The sequence below is a fragment of the Zosterops lateralis genome (genome assembly GCF_965231275.1).
Source record: "Zosterops lateralis genome assembly, chromosome: 2".
NCBI classification, from domain to species: Eukaryota; Metazoa; Chordata; class Aves; order Passeriformes; family Zosteropidae; genus Zosterops; species Zosterops lateralis.
The window spans coordinates 1,093,323-1,108,713 of NC_139763.1; the positions used below are offsets into that span (position 1 = coordinate 1,093,323).

The following is a 15,391-nucleotide window of genomic DNA, read 5'->3' on the forward strand; positions in this document are numbered from 1 at the left end:
TGCCCAGGCTCCCCAGGGAATGGGCACAGCCCCAGAGCTCCAGGAGCCTTTGGACAGCCCTGCCAGGGATGCCCAGGGGGGATTGTTGGGGGCTCTGGGCAGGGACAGGGGCTGGATCAATGATCCCTGTGGGTCCCTTCCCACTCAGGATATTCCATGATCCTGTGATTTATGACTCTGACAGTGAATGTCCAAACAGAGCCTTTGCCTGGGGTTTGGGGCTGTGTTTTATGTGAGTCTCTGTCAGTGTGGGTCTCACTCCCCCAGGTGCCCAGTGACCTGGCAGCCCAGAGGGTGAGGCTGGTGAGTGCTCTGAGATAACTCAGTGCTGAGGTGGGATCTTTCCCTGTTTTGTGTCTCCAACAGCTGTTCCAGTCAGTGACCACGCTGCTGTTGCCCAGTTCTGCAGGGACCAGGACATCAGGCTGGTGGTGGTCGGTCCTGAGGTTCCTCTTGCTGCTGGTAAGAGGCACAAGCTGGAAATCACAGCCTTCAGCATTTAGGAAGAAAAGTAAATTTTAGTCCTCATGTGTGCATCACTCAGCAGTGTCTCCAGTCTGACTGGAAAAAGATCCTCTGGAGCAGTTTCCCTGAAATCCAGAGTTGTGCTGAGGTGAAAAGGAATTTTTGAAGGGGTAGTGTGTGAGCAAGAAAGCCAGTTTTGGTTTTCCTATGAAGTTTTCATGTTTTGAAATAATTATATTTTGAGTCCTGGTAAAAAAAAAAAAAAAAAACAAAAAAAAAAACAAACTAATTATAAACATGCTGGTAGTTTTTCTGCTTAAACCTTTTGACATCTTCACCAAAGACTCATGTTGACCTTTTAGCTCAAAAGTGTCATAAACAAAGGGAGGATTGTCATTCCTTCCCAAACCCAGCACATCCTGAGGGCCTGCAGTGCTGCAGAGTTACCTGCTGCTGGTTCCAGTGAGCAAAGCAGGCATTGCAGGCACAGAGATGATTTCATATTCCTGCTATTTTTGCTCCAAGGACTCAGTGCAGCCCTGGACTCGGCTGGCCTGACTCCCATAACTCATCTGGAGATTGATAACATGTTTTGTGTTTAGGAATTGTGGATGACCTGACAGCAGCTGGGATCAGGTGTTTTGGCCCCACAGCAAAGGCAGCTCAGCTGGAGTCCAGTAAGAGCTTCAGCAAAGCCTTTCTGGATCGACACGACATCCCCACTGCCAGATGGAAATCCTTCACTGACCCCAAGGCAGCCTGTGCCTTTATCAACAGGTACAGTCCTTGTCATTCTAGACAGTGTGCTGGATATCCAAACAATGCAGTGATTGCTCATGTGTCAGTACCTTTGGGATAGAGCATCTGCAAAGGGTTCAAAGGATCGCCTACCATGACTCCCTCAAACTGCAGCAAGTCTGAGAAAAATGGTTCCTCCTGCTCTAAAATGAAATGAAAGTTCATTTCACAGGAGAATGTAGGACAAGCTGTTATTTTTTTGTCAGCCTGCCTGCTGGGGAAAGGCAGGGAGCAGCCCGGAGCCATCTGTTCTGGCTTCTTATCCCCTTTTCTCCACCAAAAAAACCCTGGAGAGTTACTCAGCAACTGATGATTTGCTCATCACAGTACAACCCAGGTGACCCCAGATGATACAAGAGTAAATTCCCAAATGCAAAGCAGCAATGAACAGTCAGGAAATTCCCTGGTGGGGAAAAAAAGCAGGAACCTTTCTCAGGCAGAGCATAACAAGAGGAACCTGGTGTGATTTGTGTGTCATTCAATAAGGTTGCCATGAAAACTGAGAAGTACTTTGATCTTTCAACTCTTGAAATGTTCAAAATGTCCTTGTAAGGGCTGTTGATGTTGAATGTCTGTCCTGTGCCTTGGCAGTGCCACCTTCCCTGCTTTGGTTGTCAAAGCCAGTGGCCTGGCAGCTGGCAAAGGAGTCATCGTGGCTTCCACCAAGGAAGAGGCCTGCAAAGCTGTCACTGAAATCATGCAGGTGAGGAGGAATGTCTCACAAAACATCATCTCTTCACCACCTCAGAGCATCACAGATATTCCCTATTTCATGTGATAGGAACTTGGCTGTAAGACATCAAACCTTCTACCCTCTAATTTGGCCAGCTGTGAAACTCTCTTGTATTTATTGCTTGAGGCACAGTCCCTGTAGGCTAAAATAAAACCATTCTTCATGAAAACCCACCTTTATTTCACTTATATATATATATATACAGTTCCTTTTTTTTTCCCACTGTATAAGACTCCTGCAATCCAACAGGTCCCACAGTGCAGGAACTCAGGGATTGAGGTGGATCTTTACAAGCACCATTAGGACCAAGCACAACAGTTCAATTTGTAGTCACATTCTGCTGGGATTATTTCAAGTGCAGTTCACATTGAGGAAGGATATTCCACAAGTATATTTGGAGCATCAAGATTTGAAGTGAGGCCAAATGAAGTAATTTTATCTGCCCAGTGAAGAGCACAGAGCTGAGGCTCCCAGGTCAGGCCCTCAGCTGGTGTCAGCAGCACAGCATCCTAAAATTCCATGGAGCTCTGCTGATCCTTGGGAGACATTATCTGACACATTTGTGCTTCAGGAGTCACAGCATGGGTGCTGCAGTCACATTTTGGACCATCTCTGGTCACTGGACAATTCATGTCTGAACAGAGCCCAGTGTGTTGTACAAAAAAATCTGCAAGTTAGAGATTGCTAGAAAACCTCCAAAATCACCTTGGCAGTGTGAGCTGGTTGTTCTTAATTTCTTAACTCCCCAGAATATGCAGTCAGTGTTCAAACATTGCATTGGGGTATGAGAATCTTGCTCCTTTCCCTCATATTGTATAAAGTTGCACTTCTTAATCCAGTGAGAGTGCAGATTGGATACCTGGCTGTCACTGCTGTTGAGGTGAATTTCAGAATGCAGAGCATGAAGAATTGCTCAGGAATCACAAATATCCTCTGCCTTTTGAAAATATTCAGTAATAAACCCTGCATTCATTTAAGAATAAGCAGAAAAGGGGAGTAGGGATTTCACCACGGCTGACATCCCTGTGGGGAGAGTGGATTCATCATCTCAAACCTGTGCTGCATTTTTGGCTGTATTTAAAATAAATATTTCTTGTTGCATTTTCAGTAGTTTAAAACTGAAACAGAACTAAAGAGATTTTGTTTCACTGTAGGATAAGAGTTTTGGCACAGCTGGGGAAACTGTTGTTGTTGAAGAGCTTCTTGAAGGAGAAGAAATTTCTGTAAGTGCATCTCACTGTAACTCTGCTCCTACCTGTTCTGAATTGTTTGGGATTCACTAAGTGCTTTCACCTACAAAGTGGAGGGTTTTATCATTTAAATTAAAACCATGCCCTGATGATAAATAAAATTGTATTGGTTAGAGACAGCTGTGTGGCTCATTTTGGATCCTTGCTGGATTTAAAATTAGCATTGTAAAATGGTTTTGAGTACTGATCCCATTAGTCCAGCCAGGGAACAACATTACCCAGTTTGAGTGCACAACATCATCCAGTTCCAGAAGATGCCAGCAGGCTTGTTATTCTGAAGATACTGAGGATAAAAACAACTGCTATATAAATAATTTATAAATATTTCACAAGTGAATAGCTTTATCAGCAAGGAAAAGGAAGTCTTGAAAGGAATGTAATGCCTTCCTTCCGGGGTAGGGGCTGGGAGGGGAAAGGAAGAAGTCATTTCCATCACGCAATATTTAAATTTCATTTTCTAAAACCTTTTGAGTGTTTCTTTTCAGTGCAACTGCCAATGGTATCATCATTCTAGGTTTTATTAATTTCTGCAGGAAGGTCACACAAAATGAGTCCCCACTTCCTGAGGAAAAGGCAAATCCTTTGAACCCCATCATTTATTTTATCAGGGAGGCAGAGTTTATCCTCTTAAATATCCCTTTGTCACACTGAAAATCAACTCTACTTGCACTAATTGCAGTTTAATTTTAACCCCACCCAGGAGTTTTAACTCTAGTCCTTGTTTTAGTGCCTGTGTTTCAGTGATGGTGTCACCATCGCCCCCATGCCCCCGGCCCAGGACCACAAGAGGCTGAAGGATGGGGATGAAGGCCCCAACACTGGAGGGATGGGAGCTTATTCCCCAGCTCCTCAGGTGAGAAAAGATTGATCAGAAAGGGAAAAGGGTCTGATAAAGGAGTGTTTGACTCCAGCTGTCACTGAAAGCCTGTGGGAATGTTTAATTCCAGCATAAGGAGCAGGAGGGAATGAGCTCTGCTGGATGGAAAGAGCTGCTCGAGGCAGAGTAAAGCCCCCAGCCCCAGAAATTTCTCTCAAGAGGAGGATATCTCCACTGAATTACTTGGAATTACAAAGGGGGAAACTGAATATCTCCAGAGATGGAGATTCCACAGCTGCTCTGGGCAGCCTGTTCCAGTGTTCAGTCACACAGGAAAAAAGTTCAAAGGGGGAAGTGTTACTTCTGCAACCTTATATTTGATTGGGGTTTAATATTCTGAAATGCTGCTTGTTAGAACCAAGGGCTTAAACCCACAGTTTTATCTTTCTTTGTGCCAAACAAAGCTAATGGTGGCTCAAGGTAGTTTGGAGTCTGTTTGATAGGGAACTTCTGTTGGCAGAAATAGAGAGAAAAACATTCTTAGCTTTCCTTTGGAGTGAGCAAGAGACCATCCAAGAATTCTGCTTGGCTCTTAAAAACACAAACCCAAGCCCTCCCTTTTTACAAACACCAGTTTCTAATCCTTTTTTATTAGATTTCTAAAGACTTGCTGCAGAAGATAAGAGAGACTGTTCTTCAGAAGACTGTTGATGGCATGAGGAAAGAAGGTGTTCCCTATTTGGGTATGTACAAAACTTGGGGATTTTTAATCATGAGGAGAACAACCTTTTATTTCAGAGTCCATGGAAATCAACAGAGTAATTTCATGAACACGGGATAATTCCTCAAGTGAGGAGGATCAGAAAGCAAAATGTTCAGAAATAAGCTGTAAAATTGTGACAACTATTTCTGCCTGATTTATTTTGACCATTTCTCAAATTCACTGAGCACAGGTGGCAGCCTTATAAACCCTGTTATCAACAGATTCAAAACAAGTGAGTTCCTGAGAGATCTTTTTTTTTTTTTTTTTTTTTTTTTTTTTTTCTTTTCTTTTGTTCTAGGTGTGCTTTATGCTGGATTAATGCTCACCAAAGATGGACCTAAAGTTCTGGAATTTAACTGCAGATTTGGTGACCCAGAGTGCCAGGTGAGTTATTTTGTACAATTTAGCATTTTGGGAGGAGTAAAATCTGTGACCATCTATCACTATTGTTAACCAGATTTGGGGTGAAAAAATCAGCTCATTGCACCAAGATTTAAAGTATTTGGGTTGTTTGTTCAAGGCAGAAGGTCTGTTAGGAAATTGTTCTGTTTCAGAGAGGATTTCAGGAGGCTGGACTCAAATCTAGGCTTTGCAAAGGTCAACTTGAGAAAAGCTCAGCACTTCCCTGTCTTTTCTGGAAAGGATTCTGGATTTTTCCTTGCTCCCTGTTGACAAGTGGAAAAAAACTCTTAATTTCTATTCTTCAGAACAAATTAGATTCTTTATCCTCAGCCTTTCCTCTCTGTATGTAACAATTCCTTTACTCACAGAAATCCCCTTCAAGGATGAGTGTTTTTAAGAGCTCTCAGATTATCCACTCTATGTGTGATGTGTGAAAATACAATATGTGGCTCTATTTAATGCTGATTTTACAGCTGCACTGCTGTCTCTTCAAGGCCAGGGAAGACAATGCAAGATTGATTTGCTGCTGTGTGTTTCTGCAGGTGATTCTGCCCCTGCTGAAGAGTGACCTCTACGAGGTTATGCAGGCTGTGATCAACAAGAAGTTGGCCAGCTCCATGCCAGTGTGGAAGGAGGACAGTGCAGCTGTGACTGTGGTCATGGCTAGTCAAGGATATCCAGGGGCATATCCCAAAGGCTTGGAAATAACAGGTAAATAGAGCAGGAGAAGCTGCAGGAGGCTCATTTCCCCCCCGGTCTCTCCCTGTTCTCTCCTGCCACATGAAGGTGGATCACTGGAACTGAGAATCATAGAAACCCTGGTTTTGGGTCAGCAAAAGCAGCTGAATTTTCACACACTTCAGTTTATTTTGGTGTATTCTCAGTTCTCCACACTGTTGTTATTTGATATTGGCACAGCATTGATATTTAATACCTGCTGCAGTCAGATGGTTCTGATCAGGGTTCTTGGGTCACGTTGATGCTGATATTTTGTTCTCTGGGTGTCACCGAGGCATAAAAACCCAGCTGGAGAATCAGATATTGCTTCTTCCCACATCCCTGAGCACACAGGTGGACTTATCTCCCCTCCAGAGGTGGTTTTTTTTTACAGATTTATTCCAATTTCCCAGCAGGATCACCCTGACTTTGCACTTTTCAGCCCCGAAGCGCTCGGTGTCTCTTGATGGAGAGCATTCTAACCAAGAGCTGCTCTTTTTCCCACAACCTCCACAGGGCTGGCTAAGGCCAAGCAGCTGGGGCTGGAGGTGTTCCATGCAGGCACAGCCCTGAAGGATGGCAAGGTGGTGACCAGCGGGGGCAGAGTGCTCACAGTCACGGCTGTCAGGGAGGATCTGCCCGCAGCTCTGCGAGAGGCCAACCTGGGTGTGGCTGCCATCCACTTCCAGGGGGCCATCTATAGGAGGGACATTGGCTACCGGGCCATAGCCTTCCTCAGGCAATCCAGGTAGATATTCCTAACCCCTGAACTGGCAGGGACTGCTGTGAAAAGGATCTAAGCACAGCCCTGGTTGATATTGATAACTGGTGTTGATATTCTGTGTAACTCTTTGATAAGTTTTAACCCCATCTTTGTACTCAACCTCAGCAAGAGCAGCCAAGGGAGGGATATTTAGAATGCCTGATTTGTGTTCTCAACCTCAGCAAGAGCAGCCAAGGGAGGGATATTTAAAATGCCTGATTTATGTTCTTACTCTCCTAAATAATCTGCCTTAAACTACAGTGACAAGCACACAGGAGTGACCTGTGTTGCTGTGGTTGTCAGGCCTGGTTTAGGGAAGGTCAGATTCTGCTTCTTGGACTTTGGATCACAGATTTTGCTTTGGGTTTGTCTTGGCCAGAAGTCTGATATTTAATATCATGAAATGTGGTCACAGCTCCAAGGCTGCCAGAGCTCCAGGAGCCTTTGGACAGCCCTGCCAGGGATGCCCAGGGGGGATTGTTGGGGGGTCTGGACAGGGACAGGGTGGGACTGGATGGTCCCTGTGGGTCTCTTCCAGCTCAGGAGAGTCTGATTTTATATATCAGCAAAGTTCAGGCTGGCTTAGTGGTTCTTTTTAGCTTTTAGAAATGGTTAAAACTACCTTGAACCCCCTACCTTGTTGGGATTCACATTTTACTGGGATAGCTGCCTCACAGCAGGATAGGATTCATCACTTCTTTCCTTTCTCATTCCTTTAATTGGCACAGTATTTACTGTAAGACTCTGGAGATCATGTGGGTGTGGGGTTTTTTTTTATACCAGGGAGTCCTGTTGTCTCTTTAATGTTCCTGAAAGCTTCTTTTAGTTTTTAAACTCATTTTTACCTAATCAGAAACTGCTCTGCTCCAATGAGCTCCTAACATACCTTTCTCCAAGGGTTATTTTGTAGGCTGGGAAGCATATCAGTGACAATTCTGTTGCTGATGACAGTGTACCCTGACTAGTATTTTGTAAAATTATGATCAATAAACTTCCTTAAAGCACAAGGGTGTTGGTATTTAGTCTTCTTTCTCTCTCAAGTGCTCTGCATTCTGCTGATGAATTGATGTGAAAAGGTGGAATTGGGATTTGTAGCAGAAAAAAAAACACCAAACAGGTCAGTGAGGCAGGAGGAGGCACTTGGAGCAATTCCACAACGAGTCCCTGGGCCACAGCCAGCAGGATTCCTGCCTGGAATGCCTGTCTGGGAGGATTCCTGCCTGGAATTCCTGCCTGGAGGATCCCTGCCTGCACAGGGAGCCTCCTGGGAGCTGTTTGCAGTCAGTCCCTGGGGCACTGCCCTGGAGGGTGCTCCAAATTCTGCCCCTCAAGGGGCAGATGCTTCAGTCCCAAAATCCCAGACTGGGTTGGGTTGGAAAGGACCTTAAAGCTCATCCTGTTCCTGCCATGGGCAGAGACACCTTCCACTATCCCAGAGTGCTCCAAGCCCCATCCCCTCTGGAGTCAGTGAAGGAAGGGGGAAGGCTCTGAAAGTCAGAACTCACCTCCTCTTGGCAGCCTGGCAGGATTCAGTCCTGAGGCATCTCACCTCAGGAAAACAGCCAGAATGCTTAATAAAAAATATTCCAGAAAAATGTAAAGAATTAAAGGTTTATTTAAAGGATCAAAGCAGATAGAAAAAAAATTTTTTTTTAAATGCTCCTAAAAACATGGTGAAAATCTGGTGGACATTTATCATCTTCAGACTGAAAGGGGCTGACTTTGATCTCTGGTTGTTACAGGGCAATATTTCCTTGAGTCTTATTCGCAGCCTGAACAGCTGCCTGTGGTAATTCTTGTCTTCTTGCCAGTTTTTGGGCAGGGATATGCTGTGAGTGCAGACACCTTTGGATTTTCTGGTAGCACTGCTCCTGTTCCAGTTCTTCTGGCATTTGAAGTTTTATCAATTCCAGATATTCCAGCAATCATCTTCACAACATAAATACCTTTGATCCTAAAAAAAAAACCACTCCCACATCTTATTTTAAGATTTAACAGGCAGAGTACAAAAATATTTACTCCATTTAGTGCAATTGTAGGCATTTGTGTCTGTCTCTGACTTTTTCAATGTTTGCTGAATTCTTGACCTGGTTCCTGAGATGAGTTTTATGGATTAACTGATTTTTTTTGTTCAGCTGAATCAATTTTAATTTGGTTTCAGTTGTTTTGTTGTATTTGTCCTTGTTAATCAACACCCTTAGAATTCAAACTTCATTCTGAATCCCATCAGTAGGAGAGAGGAAACAGGGATGGATCTAAAATGGGGATGCACCTGGTTCATGCCATTAGCAGCCTGGGAATAACAACTGCTTAACTGGCACGAGCTGTGTTTGCTGGGGTGAAAAGTCATTAAAGTCCCTGTCCCCAAAATGGAAAGGTCCTTCTGTAAATATGAGCTGGTGCTTCGTGTCCCCAGGGAGCTGTGGGGACACACAGGTGACACCAGTTTGTACCAGTGTGTTGATCTCATATAAACCCCACCCAGAGCTTACAGACATCTCCTTCTAGATTCCTGAGCTCCACCTTAGGAACCTGGGTCTTTCTAAGGAAATATAAAATATATTCTTTAATAGAAAGTCCAATGAAGTAAGAAAGAGCCATGGCTGCTTCTGTGATAGAATAATTCCAGCATTATGAGCATAAGGAGAGGCAGCCTTGAAGCTACAGCTGTAAAACTCTGGAAACATCCTGGTGGTTATTCATTCACCTGAGACTTGTGGGTGGAAAAGTGACTTGAGCTTAGCCCTGCTCTGACCCAGCTGTGCATTTTTGTGCTTGGTTTGGTTTGGTTTTGGTTTGGAGCTTCCCCACTGACACCTCAAGGCCTGGAGGCGGCACTCAGATCAGTCACAGCTTGGATTCCATGGGCTGGGAGGGCTTTTCCAGCCTCAGGAATTCAGGGATTCTGTGTCTAGACCAGGGATTCAAACCTTGCAAAATCAGGTCTACGCTGCCTATTTTACCTTGTTGTCAGGGGTTTGGTTGTTGGTTTTAATTTGGGATTTGATTATATGATCCCAATGCTCCAATATCATCTTCAAAACTCTGGAGTTATCCATGCACTGCTCCTCCTCAGACAGAAGGATGGGATTCTGCACAGTTAATCCACTCAGGGAAGTAAAGAAGTAAATAATATTTGACAATACATTCAGTAATCAGCTGCCATCCCATTTTTCCCCACTCTTCCAGAGGCCTGACTTACAAGAACAGTGGGGTGGACATTGAAGCAGGGAACACTTTAGTGCAGAAGATCAAACCCTTTGCTGCAGCCACGTCAAGGTCAGGTAAGAGGTCAAGAACCTTCTGCTCCTGCTTTAGTCACTTCCTGGCAATGAGGTTTATCAGTTGATCTTGATCTTGATAAAAAGCTCATATTTATGTGTCCTGCCTGTTTCTAGATGGCACAAGAAAATCTGTGGTAAGCAAATGCCTGTGATTTTATTCCAGAAGCACAGCTTTTAATCCCCAAAAGGCTCTAAACTCCATCTCCTGAATGCCAGGAGTGTTAGAGAGCACAGTTCAGCACTGTATAGGGATAAATGTAAGCAAAAAATCCCACCATTCAGTACTGAGTTTGATTCCATGAATTATTATTTCTTGCCCAGTGAACTCTATCATTTTGGGGGGATGAACATTTAGAAAGGTTATGAGATGTAGAATTCTTGAGATAGATGTGGAACACACACCTTTTGCTTGGTTAAATCAGCATTGATTCATCCTTGTTTTTGAGGTTCAGGCACATCTTGCTCTAGCAAGTCCTTGTGATTCTTCAGACAGATTTAAAATACTCATTTATGAAATTGGCCTTTTATTTCAAATTAACTGAGAACCTTCTAATGAAGTCAGAGGGAAAAAATATAGATATTCTCACACCAGTACAACAATCTTACCACAATTCCTGCTGTGTCTCAGAGAACCACTCAGTGCAAGGGGGAAATCTGTGAGTCACAGGAATTATTGACTGTTCAGTCACCAAGCTGGGGATTTTTAGGCTTAGGCTAATGATGAATTAAAAAGACAAAGCCAACCTAAGCAGATTAGGAGCTCCTCAGTGAAGAGGCCCTAAATGGCAGAGAAAAGTTTCCTGGTGACAAAGTCATATTGACAAACTTTGGAGAGGATTTGTGGTGGAGATGCTGGAGAAGCCCCTGGAAGTAAAATTGGGCTGTTTCTCCTGTTTCCTGGCTGACAGGCTGCAATGCAGAGCTGGGAGGCTTTGCTGGCCTCTTTGACCTGAAAGCAGCTGGTTACAGAGATCCCATCCTGGTGTCTGGAACCGACGGCGTCGGCACAAAACTCAAGGTAAGGTGGAAATCTGTGCCAAAGAAGGAAAAAACAGCACAGAAGGGGAAATGTTGGATCAGAAAATAGCAGTTGTCTTGTAAAAATACCTATTGGCCTTTCTAAAAAGGGGATGGAAACTGAAATTGCTCTTCTTCAGGCAAAAGAATTAAATACCTGTAAATAGCCAGAAGTTGATATGATGCCTAAAATCATTGGGTTTGAAATATTAACAATACAGTCAGGAATCTTGTTTCACAAAGGCAGCATCTCCCCCCTCGAAAAAGATTACTTGATGGGGAAAAACATTTAATCCCAGGTTTGCTGTTGTGTTTGGGCTGCAAGGAAACTCTTTTGCAGCACAGTTTCCTTCTCAGTGCCTTTTGGATTTGCCAGTGGAGACAGGAATAATTCCTGAAGAGAGTCAGGAGATGGTAATAAACAAAACTGCTCCTCAAACACCTGGAGGACTTTTGATCCATTGCTCACAGACTCTGCTCATGATTTCAGACCTTGGTTGGTGTTCCAGTCTTGGGATTTTGTTTTCTTTTTGCCTGGGATTTCAGGCTGGTGGTTTGAGTGGGTCTTTTTTGCCCTCTGTGACCTCTGAAGGCTTTGGGTCAGTGCAAGAATGGAGTCTCAAGGTCTTGGTTTTCTTGGTTTCTCAGGCTGTTTATTAATTCTTATCTTACAATTCTCTGTGCCCAGCCAAGGTGTTCACAGCAGCTTGGACATGATGTGACTGCCCCGTGATGGGAGGTCACTGTGCCTTTATACAGATAATTATGTGGTTATTATTTACCATTCCATACCAATGCCTAGTAACTATACTAGAAGGGTCACTTCCACTTTGCCCCAATCCACTGAAACTACTTGGTGTCATCACCACATCAGAAGATGGATGCCAAGGGAGAAGGAGAACTCAGGGCAACACTCTAATTCCACCATCTTGTCCCCTTGCACCTACATTCTAAAAACCTCAAAACTACAAAATCTTCCACCTGGTGATTAACTCCACCACTGTCTGTTACACATTTGTGACTTGCAATTCCTCTCTGTGTTGGATGTTTGTCTCATGGACCAAAATCAAAGATTGTGTCTCCCTGGGCTCTGTGCCAGGGAAACCCCCCTGGACAGACCCCAGACCCTCCTGCACAGACCCCAGACCCCTGCACAGACCCCAAACCCTCCTGGACAGACCCCAGACCCTCCTGCACAGACCCCAGACCCTCCTGCACAGACCCCAGACCCCTGCACAGACCCCAAACCCTCCTGGACAGACCCCAGACCCTCCTGCACAGACCCCAGACCCTCCTGCACAGACCCCAAACCCCCTGCACAGACCCCAGACCTTCCTGGACAGACCCCAAACCCCCTGCACAGACTCCAGACCCTCCTGCACAGACCCCAGACCCTCCTGGACAGACCCCAAACCCCCTGCACAGACTCCAGACCCTCTTTCTCGGGTCCCAGGCCTCTCTACCGAGGTCTGTGACCTTCCAGGGGCCCAGAGCTCATCCCAGAGTTCTCCCTGTTGTCTTGCAGATTGCACAGGAGTGCCAGAAACACGACACCATCGGGCAGGACCTGGTGGCCATGTGTGTCAATGACATCCTGGCCCAGGGGGCTGAGCCCCTTTTCTTCCTGGACTACTTTGCCTGTGGCAAACTGGACGTGGAGGTGGCTCAGGGCGTCATTGCAGGGATTGCTGATGCCTGCAGGAAAGCTGGATGTGCTCTTTTGGGTAGGGACACTTCTCAGGGGGATCTGAAAAACATTCTGCAAGGTTTTCTGGTTGGTTTTAATTCAGTTGGTTTTAATGCAGTTGGTTTTCTACTCTATGGAAGAATCTGGGAGGGGTAAAAAAGCAAAGTGTTTCGTGTCTTTGCTTTCAGGGAACTTAATCACAGTGGGAGGAGACAGTGATTTAAAAATTTAGGTTAAATTTAGATTAGATTTAGGTACAGATTAAGGTTGGATGTTGGGAAAAGGTTCTGTCTTTTTTTCCACTTTTTAAGGGAAGTTAGGAACACAAATCCTTTCTCAGTGGATGTCATTTTGGGGCTGTTTATAATCTTTGAACAAGAGGCTCTTTATGCCCTGGTTTACTTTTTTCTTGCATGAACTGCTGGTCAGCTTTATGTTTGTTTTAAGGTGTTCTCTGCATTTATCAAATATAATCACCCCATTCATGCAGCAGCAAGGTCTGTGTTAGGGGAGACCTTGTGATGAAACCACCAAAATGTCAAAATTTTATTTCCAGTTCAAAACTTTCAAACTCCACAGGTCTTTCTGCAAGAGCTGAACTTTCAGCTCAACAAATTTAACTCATCACCCCACTGACAGTGAGGGGGTGAGGGCTCATCTCCTGCCTGGTTTTGCACAATTAACTGTGGATTTAAGTGTTGGATGGCCAAGAACTTCTCCCCATTTTGTTTCTTGGGTTCTCCACCCTCCATTAGATCCAGTCCTTATTGAATACAGCTGAAACCCCGGGAATGAGAAAAGCAGATGAAGCTGGAGCACAGGGCAGGGAGTGAGAAGTGGCAAGAGGAGAGAAAAAGACAGGATTTTACCCAGAGCAGCTGTGGCTGCCCCTGGATCCCTGGCAGTGCCCAAGGCCAGGCTGGACATTGGGGCCTGGAGCAGCTTGGGATTAGTGCAAGGTGTCCCTGCCCATGGAATGAGATGAGCTTTAAAATCCCTTCCAACTCAAACCATTCTGGGATTTTGTGATTTTAAAAAAAAGCCTTTTCCAACAGCTCTTTGCTGTGTTTTTGGTCCCCAGGAGGAGAGACGGCCGAGATGCCGGGGATGTATCCCCCCGGGGAGTACGACCTGGCTGGCTTTGCTGTGGGGGCCGTGGAGAGAGGGCAGATGCTGCCCCAGCTGGACAGGATCACTGAGGGGGACGTGGTCATTGGGGTGGCATCCTCTGGTGTCCACAGCAACGGCTTCAGCCTCGTCAGGAAGATCGTGGAGAAGTCGTCCCTGGATTTCTCCTCCCGCGTCGGCGTCTCCGGGGCTCAGACACTGGGTACTGCCTCCCCCTGAGTTATTTTGTCTGGGCCTTTGAAACTTTCCTCAGGCACTCCCCAAAAAAATAATCAATCCATCTTTAGCCTATTTTCATCTTCTTTTCCTGGGAGTCCTGTGTGCAGGGAAGAAATTAAGGGAGGAGGGTAAATAATTAATTGTGGGCTAAAAAAACCCCAAGGTAGAACTTTGTGTTCTTCTCTAGTACAATGCTCATTACTTTCCAAATTGTTCTTTTGAGATTTCCCTGATTTTATATTGATTCCCATTTCTCTCTGTGCTTTGCCCCTCTCCCCTGGGCAGGAGAGCTCCTGTTAACCCCAACCAAACTCTACAGCAAGACTCTGCTGCCCGTGCTGCGCTCGGGCCATGTCAAAGCCTACGCCCACATCACTGGAGGGGGCCTGCTGGAAAACATCCCCAGAGTTCTCCCAGACTCCTGTGGGGTCGTTTTAGGTGAGAGAGAAGGAAAGCTGTGGAAAAAATCCTTGTATTAATGTGGATTGCTGTAGACATGGGGCCACAGCAGCTGATTTGTGCTGTAGGAGTTGGACTTGTCTGTCCAGAAATGTTTGAGTTTTTCCTTGTACCTGAACCAGAGCCAGTGAAAACTCTTTGTGGAGGAAAGACTGCTCCCCACTGAATTCCGTCCCCTGGTGGTGTTTGGGATTGGATTTCTCAGGACACTTGCAAAAAGAAAACAACCTTACCAGCAATCCTAAGCTAGTTGTCACCATTTGCAATTCTCTACATAATTATTGCTAATTAAATGATAGTCGTGAAGTTTTCAATTAGCATTCAGAGGTGGCTGTGAGCTCAGGGAAAGCTCCTGCTGTTTGACTTCATTAATCCTCAGCACCTTCCCCCAGGTGTGCTGGAAAGGGATTTCACTGCTGGGGGAGGTGAGGCATGGAAAGGGAAATGGCTGGCACAGGTTGTGAGAGCTCATGGGATTGTACAATACAATAAGGAATTAATAGTGAGTTCTGAACTCAAGAACTGCACATAAATAATTTTCCACTTGTCCACTGATATATATTTATGTGTATATGCACCTCTGCTCTGGAGCCAGGCTGGGAAAGCTGGGAATGTCATGTCTGAAGAGGAGAAGCTCCAGGGAGAGCTCAGAGCCCCTGGCAGGGCCTGAAGGGGCTCCAGGAGAGCTGCAGAGGGACTGGGGACAAGGGATGGAGGGACAGGACACAGGGAATGTTTTCCCACTGCCAGAGGGCAGGGCTGGATGGGATCCTTGGCAGGAATTGTTCCCTGGCAGGGTGGGGAGGGCTGGAATAGAATTCCCAGATTTGCTGTGGCTGCCCCTGGATCCCTGGCAGTGCCCAAGGCCAGGTTGGACATTGGGGACAGT

The 15,391-nt window shown here is 45.4% G+C and overlaps 1 protein-coding gene across 6 annotated transcripts in view; it reads left to right on the forward strand.

The window, feature by feature from the left end:
* Window positions 1–15,391, forward strand: part of GART (phosphoribosylglycinamide formyltransferase, phosphoribosylglycinamide synthetase, phosphoribosylaminoimidazole synthetase) — a 36,275-nt gene that overhangs the window by 13,475 nt on the left and 7,409 nt on the right. For 5 of the 6 annotated variants that reach the window (XM_083855302.1, XM_083855306.1, XM_083855303.1 and 2 more), the window contains 14 exons: window positions 367–462; window positions 1,068–1,242; window positions 1,855–1,966; window positions 3,151–3,219; window positions 3,974–4,099; window positions 4,719–4,806; window positions 5,125–5,210; window positions 5,771–5,939; window positions 6,462–6,693; window positions 9,898–9,992; window positions 10,901–11,010; window positions 12,535–12,733; window positions 13,778–14,026; window positions 14,329–14,481. In XM_083855302.1, coding sequence (XP_083711428.1) covers window positions 367–462; window positions 1,068–1,242; window positions 1,855–1,966; window positions 3,151–3,219; window positions 3,974–4,099; window positions 4,719–4,806; window positions 5,125–5,210; window positions 5,771–5,939; window positions 6,462–6,693; window positions 9,898–9,992; window positions 10,901–11,010; window positions 12,535–12,733; window positions 13,778–14,026; window positions 14,329–14,481 — 1,959 coding nt within the window. Of the gene's footprint in view, window positions 1–366; window positions 463–1,067; window positions 1,243–1,854; window positions 1,967–3,150; window positions 3,220–3,973; window positions 4,100–4,718; window positions 4,807–5,124; window positions 5,211–5,770; window positions 5,940–6,461; window positions 7,716–9,897; window positions 9,993–10,900; window positions 11,011–12,534; window positions 12,734–13,777; window positions 14,027–14,328; window positions 14,482–15,391 lie in introns of those variants that run through there. The other variant, XM_083855307.1, reaches the window with a different exon arrangement.